Source organism: Actinia tenebrosa, unplaced genomic scaffold (genome assembly GCF_029948245.1).
Source record: "Actinia tenebrosa isolate PJP-AT-01 unplaced genomic scaffold, QUT_ActTen_1.0 PGA_scaffold1__47_contigs__length_23844297, whole genome shotgun sequence".
Classification (NCBI taxonomy): domain Eukaryota; kingdom Metazoa; phylum Cnidaria; class Anthozoa; order Actiniaria; family Actiniidae; genus Actinia; species Actinia tenebrosa.
In genome coordinates this window covers 15,758,564-15,784,753 of record NW_028292578.1, presented here as the reverse complement: position 1 = coordinate 15,784,753, position 26,190 = coordinate 15,758,564, and the positions used below count along the sequence as shown (strand labels likewise).

General features: G+C 38.8%; 2 protein-coding genes across 2 annotated transcripts; one reads left to right on the top strand and one right to left on the bottom strand.

Annotated features, from left to right (window-relative positions):
• The first annotated feature begins 2,178 nt into the window (after nucleotides 1-2,178).
• Nucleotides 2,179-4,565, top strand: LOC116288450 (uncharacterized). The gene is made up of 4 exons (XM_031695240.2): nucleotides 2,179-2,303; nucleotides 2,624-2,794; nucleotides 3,207-3,468; nucleotides 4,146-4,565. Exons 2-4 carry the CDS (start codon nucleotides 2,633-2,635, stop codon nucleotides 4,412-4,414), a joined length of 693 nt encoding a protein of 230 aa, XP_031551100.1. The 5' UTR covers nucleotides 2,179-2,303; nucleotides 2,624-2,632; the 3' UTR covers nucleotides 4,415-4,565.
• A 37-nt stretch (nucleotides 4,566-4,602) lies between these two features.
• On the bottom strand, nucleotides 4,603-20,516 carry LOC116288449 (uncharacterized). The gene is made up of 8 exons (XM_031695239.2): nucleotides 19,464-20,516; nucleotides 18,540-18,922; nucleotides 17,482-17,812; nucleotides 14,616-14,705; nucleotides 14,109-14,299; nucleotides 7,102-7,249; nucleotides 6,319-6,639; nucleotides 4,603-5,584 (listed from the first exon to the last, which is right to left on the bottom strand). The coding sequence occupies exons 1-8, from the start codon at nucleotides 20,503-20,505 to the stop codon at nucleotides 5,328-5,330; spliced, it is 2,763 nt and encodes a 920-aa protein (XP_031551099.2). The 5' UTR covers nucleotides 20,506-20,516; the 3' UTR covers nucleotides 4,603-5,327.
• Nucleotides 20,517-26,190: the final 5,674 nt, after the last annotated feature.

The following is a 26,190-nucleotide window of genomic DNA, read 5'->3' as shown; positions in this document are numbered from 1 at the left end:
ACTTTGAAGAGGAATACTATGTCCAGATATTCGTGCCAATATGTCAGAGGCAAAAGGCGTACGCGCTGAAGCCTTTCAACATAAGGAGTATCTGTCATGAAGGGTAGCATGAGGATATACTTCGTTGCTCTCCTTTGTACTCTTTCTATTTTTCTGATCAGTTTTCTGATTACATAAACTGAGTATCCAAGTGTATATATTTTGCAACCCCTTTTACTTTTGCTCCCCTGTTCCCCCGCAAAAGCTTTCGCTTTTGGGGGAAGGGTGGGGGGGGGGGGGGGTGTTTTCTCATGACTGGCTTTCGCTCTTTTCCTTGTAGGTTTAGGTTTAGAGTTTTAGTTATATTAGAATAAAGTGGAATCACATTGCCTCCTTTTTAGGTTTTACATATGCGCTCCTTTATTTATTTCATTTTTTTCCTGAACTGATATCCACTCTTTTGCATGTTTGATATATTTAAATTCTCCGGCCCCCAATAGTTGATAAATAATCAGTCCCTCATTGATTGGCATCCAGCACAATTCGATTAGTTTTCCTCAGTTATTCTATGGTTTTCCATTCCGAAACATGTCCTCTTAGTAAACATATATTGTGTCATTAGTCAGGCCCAGTTATTAGTTGCTCGTTGCAAGGGAAACAGTGGCTGTTCGAGAAATTCAGTAGGAGAGCAGTAGGAGTCCTTTCAACTTGCTTTGTTTTCTCCTCATTTTCAGTTTTCTGATTTTCTCTTTTCGTTTCTCTTTTCTTTTTTCTTATCCTTTCTTTTCCCCTCTTCCTGCTGTATCTTTCTTTCTTTTCACAGATAATTCCATCTATGAGTGTAAAATCGTCTTCAACTCCCCCATTATCATCTTTGTTGGCATAGCTGTAGCTCTCCTCACGAGTCAGTTTTCCCAGTCCCACTTTCAGTAACCCAATACATTCTTCACTTGGGACAAATACGACTTCAGAATTTTCCTGAACGCTTGGTACGACATCATCAGTCATGGGACACAATAAATCTTGGGCATTTTTCATATGACTTGTTGGTAAACGTTTTTCAATCGCCTGATTTAAGAAACGTTTGGCTCTTTCTGTCTTATTAAGCACATTCCAACCCTTCCTCTTTTCTTTCTCACTGTTATCAATCTGTTCTTGGATTTGTTTAATCAATTCTCTTTCACTTTCTTGCACTTTCTCGATGATTTCCTTTGCTTTGGCCTGAATTTCTTTTATCGCCATTTCTCCTTTTTCTTTGGTGTTTACAGCAAAATATTCTAAAACTTTAACATCAGAAGACATCTGTTGTTCCTGAATGCTTAACTTTTTCAGTTGATCGTCTAGAGAGTCTTTGACTGTTGTGGCATGCTTCTCGTTTAGGATTGTTTTGTGGTCAGCATGATCAAGTTTTAAACATTCAAAGCATATCAAAATATCACAACTTTGGCAGAAAAAATCCAGTTTGCAATCACTATGATGATAACAATTATCTTCTTTGGCCAGCATGAACTCGAAGTCTTCTTTTTTTAGGTTGGAAAGGGAAACAACTTTATGATTATCTTTTGTAAACAGCGAGTGGTTCATCCGGCATTCATCGCACAACGAGCGACTGCACTCAAAACAGTACCAGGAAGCTGTCGAATGACTATTAGAAATAGAGCAAACCTTGTCACTCTCTACGAATTCCAGAACCTTCAAGATTCTTGTATGCAGAGGGCTTGGGTTTAGGTCTTTCACGTCGCTTAGTTCAGGGAGCGAAGTTTCTGATGAACATTCGGGACAATTGAAGATATTTCCCCTATTATTTCCTTCTTCATCCGACTGTAACTGAGCATGTCTCTTGATACATGCTATACAAAACGCATGAAAGCATCCTAAAAGCTTTGGCTCTATGAATCTGTCCTTACACAAGGAACAACGAACTTCCTGTGCGAGTTCAGATACAAACGACTCCATTTTCTTCCCAAGACGAAATCCCTGCAAGTCGATCCGCCACAGGTATCCCAAACGCATCATTCCCATACATGCCTGCGGAAAGTACGGTTTTTCTTTTCTTTTCAACATTATCCAGTTTTTTTTGTGAGTTTAATTGATATGCATTTGATGACTTTAATTTGTTTTAGATATTTTGAATGTTTTGGAAGACCCATTTATCATTCTATTACCGTTAAATTTTTGAACCACAGGGAGCCCAATTGTCTAGGCGTTACATAACATTCCTTCAAGTTCTACCCCACCCTCTAAAACAACTTTGGAACTACCATAGATAAGAGTCAGTTAGCTACGAAAAATTATTCAACTACTTGCTTTTCAAATCTGGTCAGGTACGTAGTTTACGGTGCAGAGACTGAGGTTACATTATATTTAATTGGCTATGGTTCAAAGTTTTAAAGCTGTTGGACGATACGAATATTCCAATTTTAAACAATGTTGAGCGAAATTTATTAACTATACAAACCAAATACATCGAATGTACCCTAAAACTATCGCTTGTTTATCGTTAAGGAAGAGAAAACAGTCTATAAACGGAAGTCCTGTTGTCATGCACAGTCTTAAATCGTAGAAAATGTAAAACAAATTGACGTGTGATCAGTAGCAAACTACATAAAAATGCTCTCTTCATCACTCTCTTTTTTGAAAACAGACACTCAAAATGGTCAAGGTTCTACTTGTTTTAACCAACCAAGGTAAGATGGGTAACTTGGACATGAAGACTGGTTGGTATCTGCCAGAAGTAGCTCACCCATATTTGGTATTCAAGAATGCTGGATATGAGATCATTATGGCAAGTCCAAAGGGAGGCAATGCTCCGATGGTAAGTTTGAGAAAAGTTTGTGTTTTTTTTGTTTGCTTTTTTTTTACGTGGTTACATAAGTATGTTCTCGAAGTAGTGAGTTTTGAATATTTTTACATTTTATTTGTCCAGCCCCTTATTCGTATGCCTAATCTTTTTTGGACCCAACGACCCAACTCATCAATTATTTCGCACATTCAAGACCCCACTTTTGCAGGCCACCAAAATTTCTTGAGAGGCCTCCCATTTTCTCACCATACCTCCTCCAATAAGTATTGAATGGTTCATGCAGGATCACTAAAATTTCTTGAAAGAAATTTTCTCAACCATACCCCCTTTAATAAATTTTGAAAAGTCTCTAATTACTCTGACATGAAAAATGTGCCATTCAATCAAACTAAACCATCTAGTTAATATTTTTTAACACCACAAGGACCCTTCAAGTTTCGAGGCTTTTGAACAAGACGAAGAATGCAAACCCTTTAGGAAGGACTTCAATATCAATGACAAGGACAGCAGCTTTAAGGATTCCATTGCTATTGACAAAGTAGATTTGTCTGGCATCGATGTGATATTCTGTGCTGGAGGACACGGTCCCATGTTTGACTTCCCCAACAGCGAAGTCCTAAATAAAGCTGTCGCAAGTGTGTATGAAAAGGGAGGAATTGTTGCTGCAGTATGTCATGGGCCGGCAGGTTAGTTGGTGTGCATCTATTTGGGCTATGGAATTAGTACAATATTAGTAGCAGGCAATTTGTAATAACACTACTCCCCTTGAACAAAGCAATCACATGAAAAAGAATCCCATAAATGGAAAGAGCACCTTCAAAGTTTCAGCTCATGTAGAATAATAGAAATTGCATTAAATTTAAAGATTCTATTAGGATTTGTATGGGAAAATGTGCTTAAGGCATTGCAGAAGGAAAGAAATTACTGTCTAGTGTGTCGTATTTCCCATGAAAATCCAAATAAGATTAAATATTCAACAATATATTTAATGTCCTTAGAAATTCCCTTTCCTGTTTTCATAAAAAATCTGGTTATGTTGGGCTGTGTGATGTTCCTGTGATGTCCATACGTCCATCTGCTTTTGCAGAAATATATTGAATCTATTTTTTTAAATAACGAAGTTCTTTCACATGCTCTTATTGGTCAATTTTAGACAAGGGTATCTAAATGACACTGTCACATAATTTTTCCTGCACACTCTCTGAATTTGATTTTTTTTTTGTAGAAAAAACCCCAGTATTTTTCATTAATTTGTTATTCTAAAAGAGATATGTGTTGCAGTTTCCTACTTTTCTCTCAGCATCACACATTTAGATCAGAGTATCTAAATCTTTTATATTTCTCACATTATTTTCCCCCCTAGGTATTGTAAATACTAAGCTTTCAAATGGAGATTATTTGGTGAAGAACCAAAAGGTTACCTGTTTCACAAACAAAGAGGAAGAGTTTGTCAAACTGGTTGATCCCATGCCCTTCTTACTGGAGACAAGGCTTAAGGAACATGGTGCAGAATTTCTAGCAGCTGATAACTTTCAGGCCAATGTGGTGAAATCTGGACGCATTGTGACTGGCCAGAACCCAGCATCTGCCACACCTATGTGTAAGGAAATTGTGGAAATGCTTAAAAAGTAGCCAAGCCAAGCTTTATGTATTATGCAAAAATGAACTAAGCGTTCATTGTAAACTTGCAAAGTATGTCTTGTTTGGAAATATCTTTTATAAGATAGCACTGTGTTATTTCATACTTATTGATATAAGGAAATAAATACTCTTTAAACAAAAATATTTTAAGATATTCAATTATAGTATCACATTTTTACACAACTTTCTTTTAAACAAACTTATGTTTTACAAATGTAATATAGGTAACAACAGTAGTTTTGCTTTCAAAAGGCTCATATTTTTATCTTTGACATAATTCTTCTGAGAAAAAGTGTACAGAAATTTTGAAATACAGGTTAAATTACTTGATATTTTAGGACCTTTATTTTACAATATTGTTTTCACATTATTAAAATTTAATGCCTCAAAACACCAGTCATGATCATCATCTTATCCTACACTGTATTTACACTATTTAAAAGTATTTCAGAGAATAACTTCAAATTCTTATAAAAGCACCAAAGAATTCATCTTAATAACATTATCAACATCGTCCAACTGTTGCTTCAGAAGCAGAAGCCATACATACAGACATAACATATCCAAAACATATCATCACCATCATCGATAATCATCATCATCATCCATTATCTATATATCTAGCTTTATATATTTGTAACTCCAGTAGCAGAAGCCATGCATACAGACATGCCTATACAATATCATTATCATCATCATTATCCATCATCATCATCTTTCATCGTACATTTGTAATTTCCATCATACATTTATAACTACCGAGGCTGAAGTCATGCATACAGACACCCTAAAAATAACATTGTCACCATTATCCATCATCATCATCATCATCTTTCAACATACATTTGTAACTTCCATCATACACTTGTAACTACAGGAGCCAAAGCCATGCATACACACACCCCTATACAATTTCATGGTCATCATCATTATCGTTCATCTTTAGGATTGCTTCAGATAATGACTTCAGGTCATAAAGTGCAGAAGCCACGGCCTTTGAATCTGATTCTCTCTCATTAGTATTTTTAGGTTCTAAATGCTTTTTACTTCTGGCAGTTTTGTCTCCCTTTTTGCTTTTTTGTCTGGTTGGCTGCTTTACTTCACTTGTTCCTGCAGATAAATTCTTGTTTTCTTTTTCTTTGTGGTTGGTATCTGAGTCATCTGCAAAGCAGAAAAAAATTAAATTAGTTTTAGAGTAACCCTGTTTTTCATTGTAGCCTACTAACACCCATCTGACACCACACCAACACCCTACTGACCACCTACCAACAGCCTATGTCCTGACATCCTACTGACCACTTACCAACACCCTACGTCCTGACACTACCAACACCCTACTGACCACCTACCAACACTCTACTGACACCCTACCAACACCCCAAGTCCTGACATCCTACTGACCACCTATTCACACTCTACTGACAACCCATCAACACCCAACTGACAACCCACCAACATCCTACTGACAACCTACCAACATCCTACTGACAACCTATCAACACCCTACTGAAAACCTATCAGCACTCTACTGACAGTTCACCAACACCCTACTGACCATCTATCAACACTCTACTGACACCTTACCAACACCCTATTGTCATCCTACCAACACCATACTGATGACCAACAAACACCTTACTGACAACATACTATCAACCTACCAACACTACAGTACTGACACCTTACCAACACCCTACATTAACCTTCAAACATGCTAATAACAACCTACTGTACCAACAAGCTACTAGATCCACTATTTTAATTTTATTTTTCTGACAAACCTACCATAACCCCATTTGAATTGGGGGCTTGTAGTGTTGGTCCTTTATAGACAATTTTTAGGAACCAATCAAAAAGCTGCAAATTTGCAAGTTGAGGGGGAAACAAGATATTACCGGTAGAAGATATATATCCCTTGGGTGGCATCCGAGGAAGAGTAAGACCTTCCTGTCTCACAGTTGTTACCAACATATTTCTTTCTTTCTCAAGATTTGTGTTCTGCTTTTCAAGCTGCTGAAGTTTCATGTCATATTCTTTCTTTTGAAGCATTAATTGTTCTTCTGATTTTTCTTTCTCTCTCATGACTTGATGCTCTGCTTGACGGAGAGCCACTATTGTCTTGGTGTGTTCTCTTCTCACATCATTCAGTTGCTTTTCAAGTTGGGCAAACTGTTCAGTGAATTTAGCTTGTTCGTCTGCTAGGGCCTTGTCAAGTGCTATTTGAAAAACACATCTGAAGTCAATCATATATGTTCAAGCATATACTAGTGTGAAGAGGGAGCTAAAGCAGGGTTTTTAATACCAGCTTGAGTAAGTAGCAAAACATAATGAATAGGGGGGAGCAGGAAGTGAATCTTTCTGACATTTTCCTAAAATTTTGGGGAACTTTAATCAAAATAGGTGGCAAGTTCATGTAAAATACCCGGCAAGATTGGCTGGGTGCTGGCATCTATTGAAAGCCTTGTTGAAGAAACAGGTCATCTAGGAGAGACTGGGTACCCATGAAAAGGACAAATGGAAAGGAGGAAAAATAACACTTTCTTTCTTTCCACTCCCTCTCCCACACAACTACCCACCCACCCACTCACACCCTCCCATGGTCATCTCAGATGCTGTGACAAAATTAACCAAAGGGAGCCCACACATGAGTTTTACATCAATAGCTAAACATTATTTACTTCTTTCAGTTTCTGAGTGGTGTTTCGGTAGATCCATTTTAAGACTGTCAACTGTCTCATTTGATTCTTCAAGAACAGTTTCCAGAGCATCGAGTTTTTCTGCAAGTGATCTGCAGCGCTCTTTTTCATACTTCAGGTCACACTGCAACTGTATCAAGATTAAGATATCAACAGACTTAATAGACTAAGTATCTAAGTGGGTTTGGAAGGATAGGGATTGGAAGAAGAAGGGTCTAGCCTTTCCCCCTAACCACTATCCTCTACTTCTCATTTACTATGGATGTCAGCGAACTGCAGAACCAAGACATAAAAAACACCCTACCATTACGTGTCATAACATCACTACTCTCACATATCCTCTACTTCTCATTTACTACAGATGTCAGTGAACTGCAGAACCAAGACATAAAAAACACCCTACCATTACATGTCATAACATCTACTCTCACATATCCTCTACTTCTCATTTACTATGGATGTCAGCGTACTTCAGAACCAAGACAAAAAACACCCCACCATTACGTGTCATAACATCTACTCTCACACCCAAAAACATTGATGTTTATCTCTACATTCCTTGAGCATGTTTCATGGGAGAAAACTGCTTAAGCATGCTTACTGGCAAGATATTCAAATTCCACTTGAAAACTGCAAAGAAATGTAGAGATAAACATCAACCTTTTTGGGCATGACAGTAGACATTATGACACGTAATGAATCATGGCTTATTATTTATTTTCTCAGTGTGGCAGTTCACTGACATCTGTAGTATTCAGACCTAAACTTCTTTATTTTTTCTTTATCTTTATTATGTAACCGGCGGCAAGGCGCTCAGCTATGAATCAGATTGCAAGTGGTTTTGACAAAAGAATTTATTGAAAAATTCACACAACTTTACAATACATGAAAAAAAACGGGAACGAGATTACAGGATATCTCTTTACATCGTAGAGAATTCCTTGTCTTGATATGTGCAACGTCTTCAAGAACTTTTACTACACTGATTTAAGCTTAGTTTGGGCCTATTTTTATGGAAAAACCTGCATTCTTAAGACCTTACACATCCTACGCAATGTTGCACGCCCTAGGCGCAAACAGGATGTCCCAAACACGAACTTACGTAAACAAGCGCCAAACCTAGGCATGACTCACTGTAATGTAATTACGTACGGAAATTATTTCTTGCTTACGCATTTTCCACGCAAACAGTTAACTAAAGAATTACATTCCTATGTGTACACGAGGCATTCCTAATTAAAAATATAGATTTATGACTAAATAATTACTGTCCAAAATAGTGTCTTTTGACTCTGTCACACTTGCCCCTCCTTTTTGTTTGCTTCGTCCTCGAGCAAATTCAGGAACGATGATACGCAGGTGGACTCGTCAGTGCTGAAGTGCGGATCTTGGAAGATTATAGAGGTTGCTGTGTTGGCCTGCCGTTGTCCTTGTGGAACGTCGGAGTACAGGTGCAGCCAGTTCTTCCTCAGACGCATCATCACTATCATCATCATCATCAGGTTCAGCTGGTTCTGTCATTGGTTGAAAGGCGATTGTCATTCTTCCAATGTCATCTTCTTCATCTGATGATTCTGGCGATGCAGTACATGTTTGTCTAGACCTGTCAGCTTGCCTGTGTCGTCCTCGTATCTCCAGCATTGGTCTTGGACACACTTGCATTTCTCCTTGACTAACAACTTTATCTCCTCCATGTCCATCAGCTCTTTCAACGACATATGTATTGTTGTCTCTTCGTTCGACGATTTTGTACACTTGGTTGTCCCATTTATCTTGAATCTTGTTTCTTCCTCTGACTTTACGGTTGCGAAGGAGTACTCGCTCTCCAACTTGTAGTGGTTCGGCCAGTGCTCTGCCCTTCTGGTCATGGATCTTCTTTCTGACGGTAGCAGCTTCCTTCAAGTTTTGTGTCACAGTGGTATAAGCTTCTCGTAGACGAGTCTGGTGCTTGGTAATCCATTGCTGGTTGTCTACTGTCACTTGTCTGTCATCATCAGGAAGTAGAATGTCCAAAGGTAGCTTTGCATCTCTACCAAACATCAGGTAGAAGGGTGAGTATCTAGTCGTTGCATGAGGCGTAGCATTATAGGCGTAACATAACTCTTTCAGGTGTTCAGGCCACCTTCTTTTCTTTTCTGCTGGTAGAGTTCTTAGAAGCTCATGTAGTGTACGGTTGAATCTTTCGCACTGCCCATTTCCTTGAGGATGATAGGGGGTTGTCCTTGACTTCTTAATTCCATACACTGCACACAACTCCTTGACTAGTTCTGCCTCAAATGACTTGCCTTGGTCAGAGTGTATTCTTTGGGGGATTCCATACACAAGGAACCATTCTTTAATCAGGGTCTTGACTACGGTTGTAGCTTTCTGATCACGGGTAGGTACAGCAATTGTAAACTTTGTGAACACATCTGTTAACACGAGGACATTTTCTCTTCCATCTGTTGCAGGCTCAAGCAAGGTAAAATCCATCGCTAGCACTTCCAATGGCCTAGTAGCTAGTAGGCTGCCCATCGGCGTCTTGACTGGAAGGTAGGATCCTTTGGCAATGACACATCTTTCACAATTTGAGATCCATTGCTTCACATCTCCTTGCATACCGGGCCACCAACATCTTTTCCTCAAGAGCTGTTCTGTCCTGTCTTGTCCTTGATGTCCACATTGATCGTGCGCACCCTTCAGTACTCGTGATTTCATTGATGTGGGGAGTAGCAGTAACCGAAGCTCACTTCCCTGTCCGACTCCTGTACGGCGGTAGAGAACTCCATGGCTTTCCTCAATCCTGTTCCAGTGACTAAGCAACTTCCTTGTATCCCTTGTCTCTTGTTGGCTTTGCCTTTTACTTGGCCGACGTCCAAGGTTTCGGTAGTGAAGGAGACGACTGATACATGGGTCCTCCTGCTGTAGTCGTTGGATCTCTGTGAGAGGTGTGGTTGGGAATGAGGTTGCTTGCTCCTCCAGCGCACTTGTCTCTGTGTTGCTTATGAACGCTGCTGATACCATCAAATGTTGACGTACCTCTTCTGGTAGGTCTGTAGTATTGGTAGAGTAGGCTAGGGTACTTCTTACTTCAACTGTGGTTGGTTCTTCATCTCGGTTGATGCGACTTAGAGCATCTGCATTCTGGTTGTGACGTCCAGGGCGGTACTTGATCGTGAAGTTGAAGTTTGCTAATTCTGCAGCCCACCTCTGCTCCACAGCTTTCAGCTTACTCTTTGACTGTAGGTATGTCAGCGGGTTGTTGTCTGTGTAGACGACAAACTTCGATCCCAGCAGGTACTCCCTGAACTTCTCACATACAGCCCACTTCAAGGCTAGTAGTTCCAGCTTCCTCGATGAGTAGTTCTCCATGTTTCGCTCTCCACCTCTCAGGCCTCGGCTGGCATAAGTGATCACTTTGACTCTTCCGTCCTGTTCTTGGGACAGCACGGCTCCCAATCCTTCGTTGGACGCATCCGTCTCTAGGATGAAGGGCTTGGTGTAGTCCGGGTATGCCAGTACTGGTGCTGAGGTTAGTAGATTCTTTAACTTGTTGAAGCTCTTGTGGCACTCTTCTGTCCACAGTACTCCAATCTGCTTCCGGGTGGTCTTGTTACTTCCTCCGCTCCCGAGCTCAGCAACTAACTTGTGCAGCGGACCTGCCACTTGAGCGAACTTGGGGACAAATCTTCTGTAGTAAGACGCGAAACCAAGGAATGATCGCACATCGCGCACTGTCTGGGGGACTGGCCACTCGTTAACTGCCTTTGTCTTTTCAGGGTCTGTCTCGACACCGTCAGCAGAGACCACGTGCCCCAGGTAGGACACCCGATCTCTGAAGAGTTGACACTTGGTTGGTTCAACCTTTAATCCATGATGCTTCAGCTTACTGAATACCGTTTCCAACCGCTCAAGATGTTCTTCAATGGTGGATGAGAAGACTATGATGTCGTCCAGGTAGACCATCAGGGTGCGAAGTATGTCCTCTCGGAAGACTCCTTGCATCAACCTTTGGAAGGTCGCTGGGGCATTCTGTAGTCCAAACGGCATCCGAGTGTACTGAAACAAACCCATGGGCGTTGTGAACGCAGTCTTGTGCTGATCATCAGGATGGACTTCAACTTGATTGTAGGCTGATGCCAGATCTATGGTGGAAAAGTACTTTGCGCCACGCAGTGCCTCCAGTGATTCCTCTATCCTTGGTAGGGGGTACTGATCACGCTTGGTTTTCTGGTTCAGCTTCCGGTAGTCGACGCACATCCTCAAGGCTCCAGACTTCTTTCGTACAAGCACTATTGGGGAGGCATAGTTACTCTCACTTGAACATATCACTCCTTTTTCTAGCAAGTCTTGTAGATGCTGTTGCACCTCCTGGTATTGGTTTGGAGGAATCCTTCTGTAACGCTCTGTGACAGGCACATCATCGTCTGTGTAGATGCGATGATATGTTGTCTTTGTACAGCCAAGGTCCTCCTTACATGAAGCAAACACCTCTTCATTTCTTTCGAACATCTGGAGAGCTTTCTCCCTCTGAAGTTCCGTCCCGGGGAAATGTTCCAGGGTAATCCCGTGAGGGGGTGTCTGTATCCTTTGCCAACGTACTTTGCCCACAGCTTCCCGTTGGGGTGGCATCTGAGGGTCAGCACTAAGGTTACAGCACACTGTCACCATGTTATTCTCGTGTAGGAACTCCAACTGCTCTCCTCTCTTGACCATCTCTCCCTCTCGCACAATTCCAATCCGCGTCCTCGGCTTTAGCCATATGTCCTTTGCCGTCTGGTTGGCAACTCTGACATAGTAACACGTCTTGGTAGTATCCACGAGAGTACTGGCCACGGTGAGGTTTCCTTCTACTGGTACACCAAGGGGTTCGATCACAGCATCAGTGCCCCATGATGGGCCTGTGACCAAGATATCAGATTCTGTGAAAGCAGGGACCCAGACTTTGTCTGAGCCGGCTACTTTCACGAACCCAGTTTTACGTTTACTCTTCTTCTCTTCATCTTGCAGGATCTGTTGGTATTGGGGCACCTGCCCAAGAACGTTGGTTCCCAGTAGGCCAGGTACCCTCCTCTGCATGACTGTAGTGGCTGCTGTGTCCTTCGTGATGAAGATGCCGCACCCAGGGACCACCACTCCTCCGATCTCTACTGCAGCGACGATATATCCAATGTAAGGGATGTCCAAACCGTTAGCTCCTCGCAGCTGCAGTAATCTTGTTTCAGGGTGTAGGTCTCCTAGGGTTGGCTGTAGCTTTTCCCTGTAGAACGACTCGGTGATGAGGGTAACCATGGAGCCCGTATCCACTAAGCTTTTCACAGGTACTCCGCCAATCCTCGCCACCACTGTGGGACTTGTCCCGACAAACTTTTCGTTCTGAAAAAGAGAATTAGAGCCACTACAGTTCCTCTCCACGGCGTGGCTCACTGCCGTGGAGAGCTGGAGTTTGACTCCTTCTGTGGTGCTGCTGGTGCCTTGTCTTTCAGGGGCTTTGGGCAGTTCGGCCGAAGATGTCCAAGCTCGTGGCAGTTGTAACATCTCCTCGGACCACGTGGGGGACTTCGTGGTGGTGATGGGCTTGCTAACTTCATGGTAAGTTGGGTTAGCAGCTTCTGCTGCTCATCCAGCAATTTTTGTTGCTGCATGAGCCTCTCCACCAGGGCCTTCTGTCCTGCTGTAAGCTCTTGGATGGCATTTACTTGGTTGCTCTCCACCAACACCTCCTTGGCTGCTGCATGGCGATGTGCTCCTCTATCTGTGTCTTCCGAGCTATGATAGGCCTCTTGTCTCACCTCGTTGAAGGTCTTCTCGGGATGTTCTCTGATATAGCGCTTGAGATCCCTGCGCAACAGGTTGTCACGCAAGTTCTCAACGAATGTGTCTCTGAGGTTCTGGTCCTTGTTTTCCAGGGCTCCTACGTGTACTCTGGTTATGTGCTCCGCCATCGACATCAGGGCATGGGCAAAGTCCTGGATGGGCTCCCTGTCACCTTGTTTTCTGGCGAAAAACCTCTGGAGAAGCTGGGTCTTGGTGAGCTTCTCTCCGAAGACGTCTCTTAGAATCCTGAAGAAGCCATCCGGGTCTGTCCAGTCATCCACAGGCCTTAGTCGAACTTCATCTCGAGCCGCACCTTCTAAGCTATGGTACAGGAAATCCACCGCCTCTTGACCAGTTAACTTCTGGGCAGCCACAGACCTCTGTGCATCCGCTATCCAGTCTTCAAGCACTTTGTCGTCTCTGCCACCAGCATACTTCCTCAGCTTCTTCTCCCTTGGCACTGTCACTTTTACCACTGGTGCAGGAACAGGTTGGGCAGGGGGTCCTCCTTCAGCCTGCATGCCATCCAGCTGTGCCTTGAGTGCAGCCAATTGCTCTGTGAGTGCAGCCACAGCTTCTTCTGCCATGATTTCAGTCTCGTTCCCGTTGGTAAATAATCAGTAACTACTAATGTCAACTTTCTTGCAATCCCACTTCTGACACCAAAAATGTAACCGGCGGCAAGGCGCTCAGCTATGAATCAGATTGCAAGTGGTTTTGACAAAAGAATTTATTGAAAAATTCACACAACTTTACAATACATGAAAAAAAACGGGAACGAGATTACAGGATATCTCTTTACATCGTAGAGAATTCCTTGTCTTGATATGTGCAACGTCTTCAAGAACTTTTACTACACTGATTTAAGCTTAGTTTGGGCCTATTTTTATGGAAAAACCTGCATTCTTAAGACCTTACACATCCTACGCAATGTTGCACGCCCTAGGCGCAAACAGGATGTCCCAAACACGAACTTACGTAAACAAGCGCCAAACCTAGGCATGACTCACTGTAATGTAATTACGTACGGAAATTATTTCTTGCTTACGCATTTTCCACGCAAACAGTTAACTAAAGAATTACATTCCTATGTGTACACGAGGCATTCCTAATTAAAAATATAGATTTATGACTAAATAATTACTGTCCAAAATAGTGTCTTTTGACTCTGTCACAATTATTTGATGTCAAACCTGTTCTATTTTCAGTGCAGACTCTTCTAAACTGCCCTCATATTCTGTTCTGATATTTGCAACACGGCACTCCAGTAGTTCAGCATCTTTGACAGCCTGTGTAGCCAGCATGTCTCTTTCTTGTGTTAGCCTTTTGATCTCCTTCAACAGCTGCTCTGAAAATAAACTTGTCTCCTCTATATTTTCATTGGCTAAATGAAAAATAAATCTATAAGCTGTTAATAATATGTACTTATTGACTGTGTGGGAGGGCTGTGTGGGAGGGCCGTACGGGAAAATATTTGGCTTGAGGTGATGCCGTACGGAATGAGCACAGCAAATTATGTCAATACAGTCACAGGTTTCGAATTCGTATGGCCTTGCTCAATCAAAGCTGTAAGGCCCTGCTCACGCCATTTTCCCAAAGGTTTTTTTTAGAGCGCGCGCCTGGGCAGATACGGGTCATATGATAATATATAATATATATATAAATAATATTGCAATATAAACTAAATTCCCTTTACATACATGTTCCTTCAGCATCCATAGGTCTTTCTTGTTCACCTAAAACATTTTTAAACTCATTTTTCCACTTGGCTTCTTTATGTGCAAACAGACCTGAAGAAACAAAGACTTTAATTCCAATAAATATTGAATAAATATAGGATCTTGGCTTACAAAATAGCCAGCTTCAGAGGTTATGCTTAGAGCCCTAGAGGTACAGTAAGTGGTGCATTGTACAGTGTAACTTCTCTAACTGCAAATATTATTATAGCCTTTCGCTCAATCACTAGCACCCTCTAGAGATTATTTCTGTATCATCAAATTAAGCTTTTGGTGGTTGCAATGAAGGCAAGGCAAGGTCGATTACTAAACGTCTTTGTGGTAGCACAGCCTCTTCAATTCCCACTATAGTGGAAGATGAGGTTCCTATTGTTGATCCTAAGGCCAAGGCCTGTCTGTTTAACGATTTTTTTGTTTCCCAGACATCACTACCGGATTCTGATAGTTTACCACCTTCATTACCGCCATTTTTGGCGGGTGTTTCGATTTCCAATGTTATAGCAATGAAAGATGAAGTTTTGAATTTAATGAAAAGTGTTGATATTTCCAAAGCGTGTGGGCATGATGGCATCGGTAATAGAATTATAAAACTTTGTGCTGATGGTTTCCATGACTTCTTTACTGGTTTTATTAATTTGTCGTTTACACTAGGTAAATATCCCAAGGAGTGGAAACGTGCAAACGTCATTCCCCTATTTAAAAAAGATAATCGCCAGTTGAAAATAAATTATCGACCAGTTTCACTTTTACCTTCTTTATCAAAACTATGTGAAAAGGTTGTGTTTTTACGTCTTTACGAGTATTTAATTGATATTAATTTTTTGTACAAATATCAATCCGGGTTTAGGCCAGGTGATTCAACCGTAAATCAACTTACTCATCTTGTACATCTAATTTATCAAGCTTTGGACAAGGGGAAAGATGTCAGAATTGTCTTCTTGGATATAAGTAAGGCATTTGACAAAGTTTGGCATGCTGGTTTACTTTGTAAGCTAGAGGCACTTGGTGTTAAAGGTATGTTGTTACAGTGGATTGAGAGTTATTTGTATAGGAGGGAACAACGTGTTGTAATAGAGGGCCAATGTTCTGCTTGGAGAGTTATTGGGGCAGGTGTTCCACAAGGATCTGTCTTAGGCCCACTTCTTTTCTTAGTTTATATAAATGATATTGTATCTGGTCTTAACTCTCTTCCTTATATATATGCAGATGATACTACTCTCTTTGAAATTGTAGATAAACCCTACTTATCAGCTGACAGACTTAACCGTGATCTTTCCAGCATTAGTGATTGGTCTCATAAATGGAAAGTTACATTAAATCCTTCTAAATCACGGTGTATCACTTTTTCTTTGAAACGTGAAAATGACCCTCACCCCGACCTTTTTTTGGATGGAAGAAGGGTTGACGATGTCAAAACCCATGAGCATCTTGGGGTAACTTTGACTAGTAATATGACTTGGAAAGAGCACGTTGTAAAGAAAAGTGACAAAGCATATAAACGACTTAATTTACTGAAATCTTTAAAGTATAAACTAAATAGATCAACTCTCATTTGTTTATATAAAAGTTTAATTAGGTCTATTTTGGAATATGCTGACGTTATTTGGGATAATTGCTCTAAAGCTGAAGTGGAATTGTTAGAACATCTTCAGTACGAATCTGCCAGAGTGGTCACTGGTGCAATTAAAGGAACTAGTTCTAAACTTTTACGTGAGGAATTAGCGTGGGATGAGTTAAGCTCTAGACGTAAAGTTCATAAACTTGTACATTTTTATAAAATTGTGTCAAATGCGATCCCTCTCTATCTTTCCGAGTTACTTCCTTCCACAGTTTATCAGCAATCAAAACGCGCTCTCAGATCAAATTCTAATTTCTGTCTTTTTCCTTGTAGGACAGAACGTTTTGCACAGTCTTTTTTTCCGTCGGTTGTTAAATTATGAAATTCTTTGGATCTACAAACTAGGAATATAGGATCTTTGCAAACTTTTAAAAACGAGATTTGTGACAAATTCTTTTCCCCAAAATATAACAAATTATTTGATTATTCCTTTTCCAGAACAGCGTCTATTCTACACACCCGGCTTAGACTAGAAGCGTGTGCTTTAAATGAGTATTTGTTTCGTATCAATTGTTCGCCTTCTCCGAAATGTGTTTGTGGGACTTCGAATGAAACAGTAATGCACTTTTTCTTTGTATGTCCTCGATTCGCTGCTCAACGTTCTTCTTTTCTTACCTCAATTGCACAGATTTGTGGATCATTGTGGACAAATTTGTTCTCAAAAAAGCAAAAATTAAATTGTTTACTTTATGGCTTTAAAGAATTAGACTTAAAAAGTAATTATAAACTATTTTCTGAAGTTCAAAAATATATTCTAGCTACTAATCGTTTTCAATCCGACTTTGATGCTACATAGTTTTTTTTCCCCCTATTGTTATCTCATTATAAGATTGTTGTACTAATTTTAGTTCGTATTTATTGTGTATTTATTGTACTTATTTTCTAATTTCCGCTTTTGCTATTTATTATTTATATTATAAAATAGACGTAAGCCCCCTTGTTAAGTCTCGTTGCTTTTGGGGCAAATGTTATGATAAATATGTTTAAATAAAAATAAAAAAATAAAATAAAATAAAAAATCAAGGCATTTTCACGACATTCCATAGGCACATGCTCTTGAAAACTTTACGAGTATTTTCCAACAATGACATGGAATTGCCTCAATTGACAAAAACTACTTTCGTTCCCACAGAAACAATCGTTAGAGGGCACATGTGATTGAGAAAGGCTGTAACTTAAAATATTATTTTCTGCAACTTGTAAAATAAGTACCTTGAAGGAATTGAACTCTCCCGCTAGCAAAGGATACTCTTTGAGAAAGTGAGCTTAGCCTTGAAAAAGCTTCACTCATGTTATCACCCAGATTCTCCAGAAAAGGAGCCATATTTGAGGAGCATTCATACAGATTAAGCATTGCCTCTTGTTGGCTCTTTAAAGATGACATTAAACTCTTTTCATCAGCTGTCTTCTTGGCAAGCTCCTGTCGCAGGGATTTTGTTGTATTTAATTCTATCTGAAGTTCTGCATTTCTATCAGCCAGTGTGTGTGAAATGATGTCCAGGTCTTTTCTTGACGCCTCTAGCTCACTTTGAAGTCTAGAAACCTTTGAAATAAAGAGAAGTAATACAATCATGCAACAGTTCATTGATGGATGATTTGACATCTTCCATGCAGCTAAATTGCACATCCAAAAATATAACTTGTTCTTCTTTAATATTGAGCAATCATCAAGCAATTGGTTATAACAGATATATATACTCATGTATGTACCAATACACACTCTAGCAAATAATTTATTTGCAGGGCAGGGCTTTCAGAATAAGCTACCAGTGGCCAGGTTTCTGGTGATTCCTTCGAAGTTAACCACCAGCTACTTTTTTTTTCTATAAAATACCTTCTGTTCCTTTTATCGGATCACAGCCAGCTACTTCTGACTTATGACCACCTACACTCCAACAAAATATTCTGAAAGCCCTTATTTAATTGATGTTAGTCTGTGGGCGATTATTAACCCATCTGCATTTTTATTGTGATTAACGCATTGCAATAAAACTGTAGTGATATTTTTTGTTGTTTTAACCAATAGGGATTTAAGAAGAGATAACTAGCTAAAAACTAGTGTGAGCTGCGTCAGCGTTTCTAATGAAACAGTAATGATAAAAAAGTAAATTATACACCGTGAAAAGATGAAAAAACTTTTACTCCAACGAAAGACTAGCGTCCAAAACGTCAGTGGTTTTTTCATCTTTTCACGGTGTATGATTTACCTTTTTATCATTACAGTAGGGATTTAGTTCAGGTTACCTACGTATACATGCTAACAAGCTTACCAAGTGTTTGTTCATATTCTTATCATTCTCAATGCTGATTTCTTGTGACTTCAACTGAACCAGTAAAGCAAAGACCTTCTGCCTCCATCTTGACAACAAACTATTTACTTTATCTTCTCCACTTCCTATTCTCTTATTCAGTTCTTCTTCGTGAATGGAAATGATTTCATTCAACGAGCTGAGCCTGATTTTTAGAAATTCAACAGTAGAATTAACAGTTTTGTTTTCTTTCATCAATGTTTCCATTTTCTCTTTCATTTCTTCATTTTGATTTCTCATTCTTTCAAGCTGGGTATTGGGAAGGTTTTCTCCAATGTATACTCTTAGCTGTTCAATAGTATTCTGTTCCTGTTTTATCTGCTGGTCTTTTTTGTGCAGTTTTTCTAAAACAAAAGCGATCAATAAGGATTAGTGCAAATTCTGTTAGGAAAAAAATTAAAACTAAAACCAACCTGTATTTTTGGATGTTTTTTTAGGTAAGGATACATGTTTATTTGTATCATAATCAAGGTAATTCCTAAATTTATCCCACATTTAGCTTCAATATCAGTGTGATAAAGCTGTGAATAAAAACTATATCAGTGAAGTGATATGATATCACTTTATGGTAAACTGAAAACTGTGAGCTTTGTTATTGTATAGACCCTGAATTTTTTAATTTTTTGGTTAATATTAAACAATCCCCACCATATGGTAAGTGGTTGGTAACTCTCTTTGCTGACCACTTACTGTTATCTTAGGTATTTTACCGTTAACTTACCGAACACTTACCATAACCTTGCTGACCACTTATTGACCAACCACTTACCGACCTCTTACCTTATGGTTCAGATTTTTCACTATTACCAATATATTATCTTTGTGTATGACAAGAGAAGCTCAAATATTTGCAAATAACTAGAACACAGGAAACCCACAACATACCTCTGAATTCCTCCAATGTCTTTTCGTGTGATTTCATAGTTTCCTGAAGTGCATGTCTCAGTTCTTGACCAGTTGCTTCAAAACGTTCCTGGCTAGTCTGAATTTCAGCTTTATGCCGGCTTACACTTTCCAAAAACTCTTTTTCCTTCTTTTGAGCCCCATCTTTTACTGCAGCCATTTCCTTGTCTTTGTTTGTCAAATCATTCCGCAGTAAACCAATAATCTTATCCTTTTCAACAATACACTCACTCAACTCCTTCACATCCCTTGAATATTTGAATTTACAGTTATTCAGAGACTCCCGAAGACTCTTTATATCCTGGTATTTCTGAGCTTCATGTTGACTAAGAACATTTTCAAATCCTTCTCTATTAATATTTATCTGTTCATGTGCCTTTTGTAGCTCTGATGTTAAATCTTTTATTTCAGAAGTTTGGCTTTTTAATTGTTCTCTAAGATTTTCTAAATCACTCTCATATTTTGCATCCTTTTCTTTGATTTCTTGTTTCAGTTGTCTGACCAAGGGACTGTACTTTGTTACCTCTTCGTCTAATTTTTCGAGCTCTCTTTCATAATTTAATTTTATCTCTTTTATATCGTTTCTTTGTTTACTTATTATAGCTTGTTGCTTCCTGGTTTCTGACTGAAGAGCTGCGTTCTCCTCTTCAAGTTCAACAAGCCTTCTCACGTCATACCTCTCGCCAACAACCTCAGCTCTTCGCAGAAGATCCTTACTCCTACGATTCTTCTCTTTCTGCTCAACAGCATTCTCATCCAACATTTCCTTCAAAGTCTTCACTTCATCTCGAAGACAGTCCACCTCTGTTCTTTCATTTTGCAGATCAGCTTCGGAAACTCCCAACTTCTTTTTAGCCTCATTTAACTCTTTTAAAACTTTCCCGGGAACATTTACCTTCTCGTATTCTCCAGGGGTTAATAATTTCTTGTCTCCAGTTCCTGTTTTTGAAGTAGAACCTGTTTTACGGGGAATAACTTCAAAATGAGCTGGAGATAGGAACTTCCCAACATTTCTGGCCGCCATTTTGATTTTGTATCTCGCGCTCCCGCGCTTTCTAAGACAGGAAGCCCAAGCACGATATTAGTGACAACCATGCATTTTTCCAGTCCTAGTCATTTTATCCCTTACTAAGATAAAAGCTCCCATAATGCGTTAAAACTTATCTCCTGCAAATAAGAGGAGTCAAAAGACAAGAGAATGATAAAAAAATTCTAAATCAAATGTAGAGAAAAATGCGGGTTTTTACTACCCATACAAAGAGAACATTAAGTATTCTGTTGCCCATACATAATACAAAAATAGTAAAATTCAATTGCGGTAAAAAAATGTATCCTCTACCCTGAATCAGGAGCATACTATGTCTGAACTAGAAGTATCCCTTAACCTGATTTAGAGGTATTCATTACCTTAAGGTATCCCTTATGATTGAATGGTGAGTTTGAAGGAAACGACTACATCCCGGGCGCAGAGTGCGTCTCACAGCCACCTCACAGCCTAAATTACATACATTTACTGTATTTTATGTGGTCCCTCATCGCCCGGGATGTAGTCTTCGTCCGTACCTTACTGAATGCTTATATTTCAAGCCATTTCGAAGCCATTTTTTTTAAATCCTAGCATTTCTAATATGAAAAAAACATAAAGAATACATTCTGTGTGATTGTAAAAAAACTCAAGGTACAAATTAATCAATATTTAAAGGTTGTGTCTAGATGGGATACTCGCAGTCCAGGTGATTCTTGGAGCCTTTTTCTAAGTGAAGAGAACACCAAAATTTCTATAAAGTCCCACTCGTGTGGGTAGTATCTTTGGCCTGGTTAGAGGAGGGAGGACACCCATTCAATCCGCATAGTCAGCGCCAGGTTTTGGTCCCAGAAGCAACAAATGCAGTACCCAGTCACATGGGGAAGGGAAGGAGAGCCGTATACTCCGTGTCGTTTTGCTCACGTGTTGATACTTTGATGCTCGTAAAAACATTTTCTTTTTACGACAAAAACAATTCAAATTACTCCATTGATCTCTAGTTTTTCCCCTCTTTTAGAATTTGTTACTTTTTGCCTCAAAATCTAAAATTGTGGAAAATCTGAATCTGGATTCACTCCTTGGATCGGACTTTTCCTAGGTGGAGTGCCGGAATAAGAAAAAAATTTACTTTAGTATTTCAACTTGAAATCACAGTGAAAAGTGTAACATTGCTAGAAAAATTACTTTGACGCAGTTATTTTTAAGGATTAATGAAAAATGATGGCTTATATGAGAAGGATACGTTAAGGGGTACTCGGTGACAATCTGTGAGTTTATTCCACTTATTTTATCATTTCTTTATCAAGAAAGACGTTCTAAAAATCCTCCCTTGGGGCCATCATGCCAGATAACATGCTTAAAAATAAAATAGAGCGGCCTATAGCTATAACGATAAAGAAAGCTTATTTTCTCTTAGATGTTACATCGACACAAGTCATCCTTCTGAGGCGTCTGAAGGAATGCGGAATGCCCGGAGTTTACAAATATCACAACACTCAAAAGGACATCAAAGTAAAATAATGTTACTTTGATGTCCTTTTGCCAGTGAGTGTTGTGATCTTTGTAAAACTCCGGCTAACATTATTACGATTGACTCATATACCACATAAAGAATCTGTGTTTGGATTATACCTAGCATTTTATCGATACTCCTGCGAATAAAAGTAACAGTGCGCGGCTAAAACAGAGATCGCATTGGACTTTAGCATGTTTGGTCTGGCTTTGCGGATAAACGACACCTTTTCAATCTGCACAGCAATGCTAGTAAGGGCTAATTGTAGTACCTTAGTACCTTGGGGAGGTAGGTGTGTTGGTTATAGGCGTACAAGTGGCTTGAGGCTACATGTTTTTGATGCCTGTAAATCCATTTCCTTTACGACCAAAACAAAACAAATTACATTGTTACTTTTTGCCTCAAAATCCAAAATTGTGGAAAATCCGAATCTGGATTCCCTCATTGGATCGGACTTTTCCTAGGTGGAGTGTCGGAACAAGGAAAAAATTTTTTTTTAGTCTTTCGACTTGAAATCATAGTGAAAAGCTTAACATTACTAGAAAAATTACTTGGACGCAAATATTTTTAAAAATTATTTTAAATTATGGCTTTCATAAGGAAAATACTTAACGGATACTGGCTGGTTAAGAATCTGTGAACTATTCCACTTATTTTCTCATTTCTTTTCTTTCTAATCAAAAAAGGAATCGAAAAAGACGTTCGAAAACTCCTCGCTTGCGTTCCTGTCAGGTAACAAGCTAAAACAGAAAATAGAGCGGCGTACAGTTACCATAGATACAACAAAGGGTAACCACTTTATTCCAAACGAATAGAGATTCCGTACCGTAACCCCGAATCGATTAATGCTATTCAAGGGAAAATAGATTTTTAGTGATTTTGTGTGTGGGTTCAAAAAATTTATGATATAATGTATTTTAAAAGTATAGACTGCCTGTCAGACGAAGGTTTAAGATACCACAGGAAGCCCATTATTATGATTCATTTTAGAAACCAGATTGTAACTTTCCATCTTTGGACCTACCTCTTTACCCTTTACCAAATCAAGGATATGTTAATTATTTGCTAGCATGAAGTTCACATAAGTTGATTTGAAGTAACTAATGAACTCCTAATAAACCAACTGATTTCCTTCGTTCCTTTTAACTAGATAGAGAACTGAAAAGGAAATATTTTATAAACATCAAACTTTCTTTTCTTCTGAATCCAAATTTATATGTTTGGTCAAAGCAGACTAAAATGCAAAATAAAATAGTTCAGGAGAAAACCTAATGGAAGAATATGGTTCAACAGTTGATAGATGGTTCAAAGGTCCTTTCACTGGATGTGAACTCAGCGTGAGACCACGAGTTGAGCCTCTTCTCCATTGAAAGGGTCATCCGTCCTTTGGGGAGGGTGTGAACGAGGTGCTCAGTAACCGATCGAATGCTTCACTTCAAAACTCATTTGAAGTCATTTTCTCAATTCCTACCACTTCTAGTACGAAAAAAAGAGTATTAGATTCTGTACAACTGTGAAAACTCAAAATAACAGTTCGTTTACAGTCCTGGACACCTTTTGTTTAATGGATGTTTAAACACCTTGTTTTTCCATTGGTAGTGAGGTGGTCAGTCTTGCAGATGATGGTCAAGTTACTAGGTGTAACTATCGATAGAGATTTAAAATTCAGCAAACACATTACAGAGATAGCACGGAAGGTTGGCAAGCAAATTCAAGTCTTACAAAGACATAAGAAACTAATTAATACTGATGCCAAAGTCAAATTATATAATGCCTATTTTTACCCTCATTTAGATTATTGTTCTATTGTATGGCATCATTGCGGGAGAGGTAATTCAACCAAATTAGAAAACTTAATGAACGCGCTTTGCGTTTTATTTATAATGATCATAAAAGCACATATGAGGAATTATTGTTGCGTATTAATCATCCTACTTTGTATAATAGGAGAATGCACAATATTTTAATATTAGTATTTAAGGCTCTGCACGGACTGGTTCCTGAATATATTTCTAAGTTATTTACACTACGTAATTGTAGCATTAATTTACGGGGGTGATAACATTCTTATAGTACCTAGAGTAAACACCACTTAGTTATGGTCTTCATTCCTTGGGTTATCAGGGTAGTAAGTTATGGAATTCTCTTCCAAACAACATGAGATTGTTGCACGAATTAAGTAAATTTAAATCGGAAATTTCCAAAGTCAAATTTGATATTGACTGTTGTACCTTTTGTAGAGGATAATTCTATTTTAATTTTATTTACATATATACATATATTTATTTCATTGTTTACATCCATATTTTTATATTAGCATCATGTAATTTTAATTTTTAGTTTAGGTTATTTATAACTTGGAGATATTAGCATGTACTTGCTATCTTGTAATTCAAGTATAAATAAAGTTATTGTATTGTATTGTATGGATACACAACAAGCTGGAATTTTCTTTTTCCCCGCGCGCAAATGGCTTTGCTTTTCAGAGCTATTTCAGAGCGAATACATACTGAGCCTGGCACTAGACTAAGTATCCCTGAATTATTAGTTTTTTTTTTCAAGTAAAGCCTAAAAAAATTCAGCTAGCTAATCCAACAAGCATCAAAGTGTAAGATTTTGAAAACAAAAATACTGATTGGGTACCCGGTGTTAGCTGCTGTACATAAATATTGCTGTTTCAGAATCAAAGCCTCGTGTTATTATTTCTTCACGTGTTTTTCTTGTTGAAGTCTTTTCGCGATGGGGAAAGAAAAAAAGAAGGTTTGTAACTAAAAAACAAATTAAAGACATAATTGGAGGCCTGACTAACAGACATTAATGTATTGTGCTCTTAATTTAGGGGGAAAGCGGGGCGGCAACCGCATTTTGTATCAAGAAATCAAGCGTTGAAGAAATTACAGCTTAGCTTGCCTGACTTCAGGTAAAAAGCAGTAAACTATTGTGAAAATTAAGTTAAGTGTGCTGTATAATCTTAGTAAATTTATTCCAGTTAAGAAACGGCATATGTTCTAATATATTCTTATGTAGAGCTGTAACGTTTGCATTTATTTTGATATAAAATCCCGGGTTGTATTAAAAATATGTCGCAATTTTGCTATAAAGACCTTAAGGGGTCCTTATAAAAGCATTATAAAAACGTTTTAAGAATTGAATTTTTGGGATATTCTGATGTCAACTTTATACTGTGTCATTTATTTGTGTTGATAGCTTTTTTAGTTACACTCGTTCAACTGGAGAAGCAGTTCTCTCATTAGTGATTGCTTGGGGTGCCTGTGTTTTTTTCGTATTATCTATTAACAGGGACGGCTGAGCAGTTTTTTTGATTGGGGTGGTGGGGGGTGTTTGTGGTGTGTTTTGTGTTTGTTTTTTTTTTTTGGTTTTCTTTTTTGTTTGTTTTTCTCTTTATGTGTTTTTTTTTTTTTTTTGGTTTATTTTTTTTTTATTTTTTTATTTGTGTTTTTTTTTTTTTTATTTTTTTTGTTTTTGTTTTTTTTTTTTTTTTTTTTTTGTTGTTAGTTGTGTGTTTGGTTTATCTTTTTTTTTGTGGGATGTGTGGGGGGGGGGGCTCAATAGTACCTGTATGGCAGGTTCGGGGGGGGGCTGAGTTTAGTGAAAATGTATTAAATTTCAGCAAAAAGGTGGAGGGGCTAAAAGCCCCCCCAGCCCCCCCAGTTCCACTGTCCCCTGATAAACCTTTCATATTTAAATCTGTGTGTTCTTATTCCATTTGCAGAATATGTGCAACTTTATTTTAACCCAACGTTATCTCACTCACGTGAACTAAATCCCTACTTTCAAAATATGCTTGTCATGCAAACGTGAAAGGTGTTTGCTAAGCGAAGGGCTCATGCTAAGTGCTCATGATTTTATGTGTGAAAGTTGAAAAAAAAAAAGATTTAATTTTTGCACATAGCCGCTGTACGTAACTAAATATTTTGGTTGTGTGATGAGCAAAGCATATCTTGGAAGTGGACTAATGAAGGTGAGGTTACACTGGAAAGAATCTTGTTCCTGTCAGATACTTGTAATTTACATTAGTTATAATTTTATTACACTTGCATTATAAGAGTTTTTCACTCTGATCATATCAAACAACCAGTGATTATCAGACAATATTCACTGCTTGAGAGATATGATTATACAAGGTTTTCCAAAGTTTGGCAAGTGAAAAT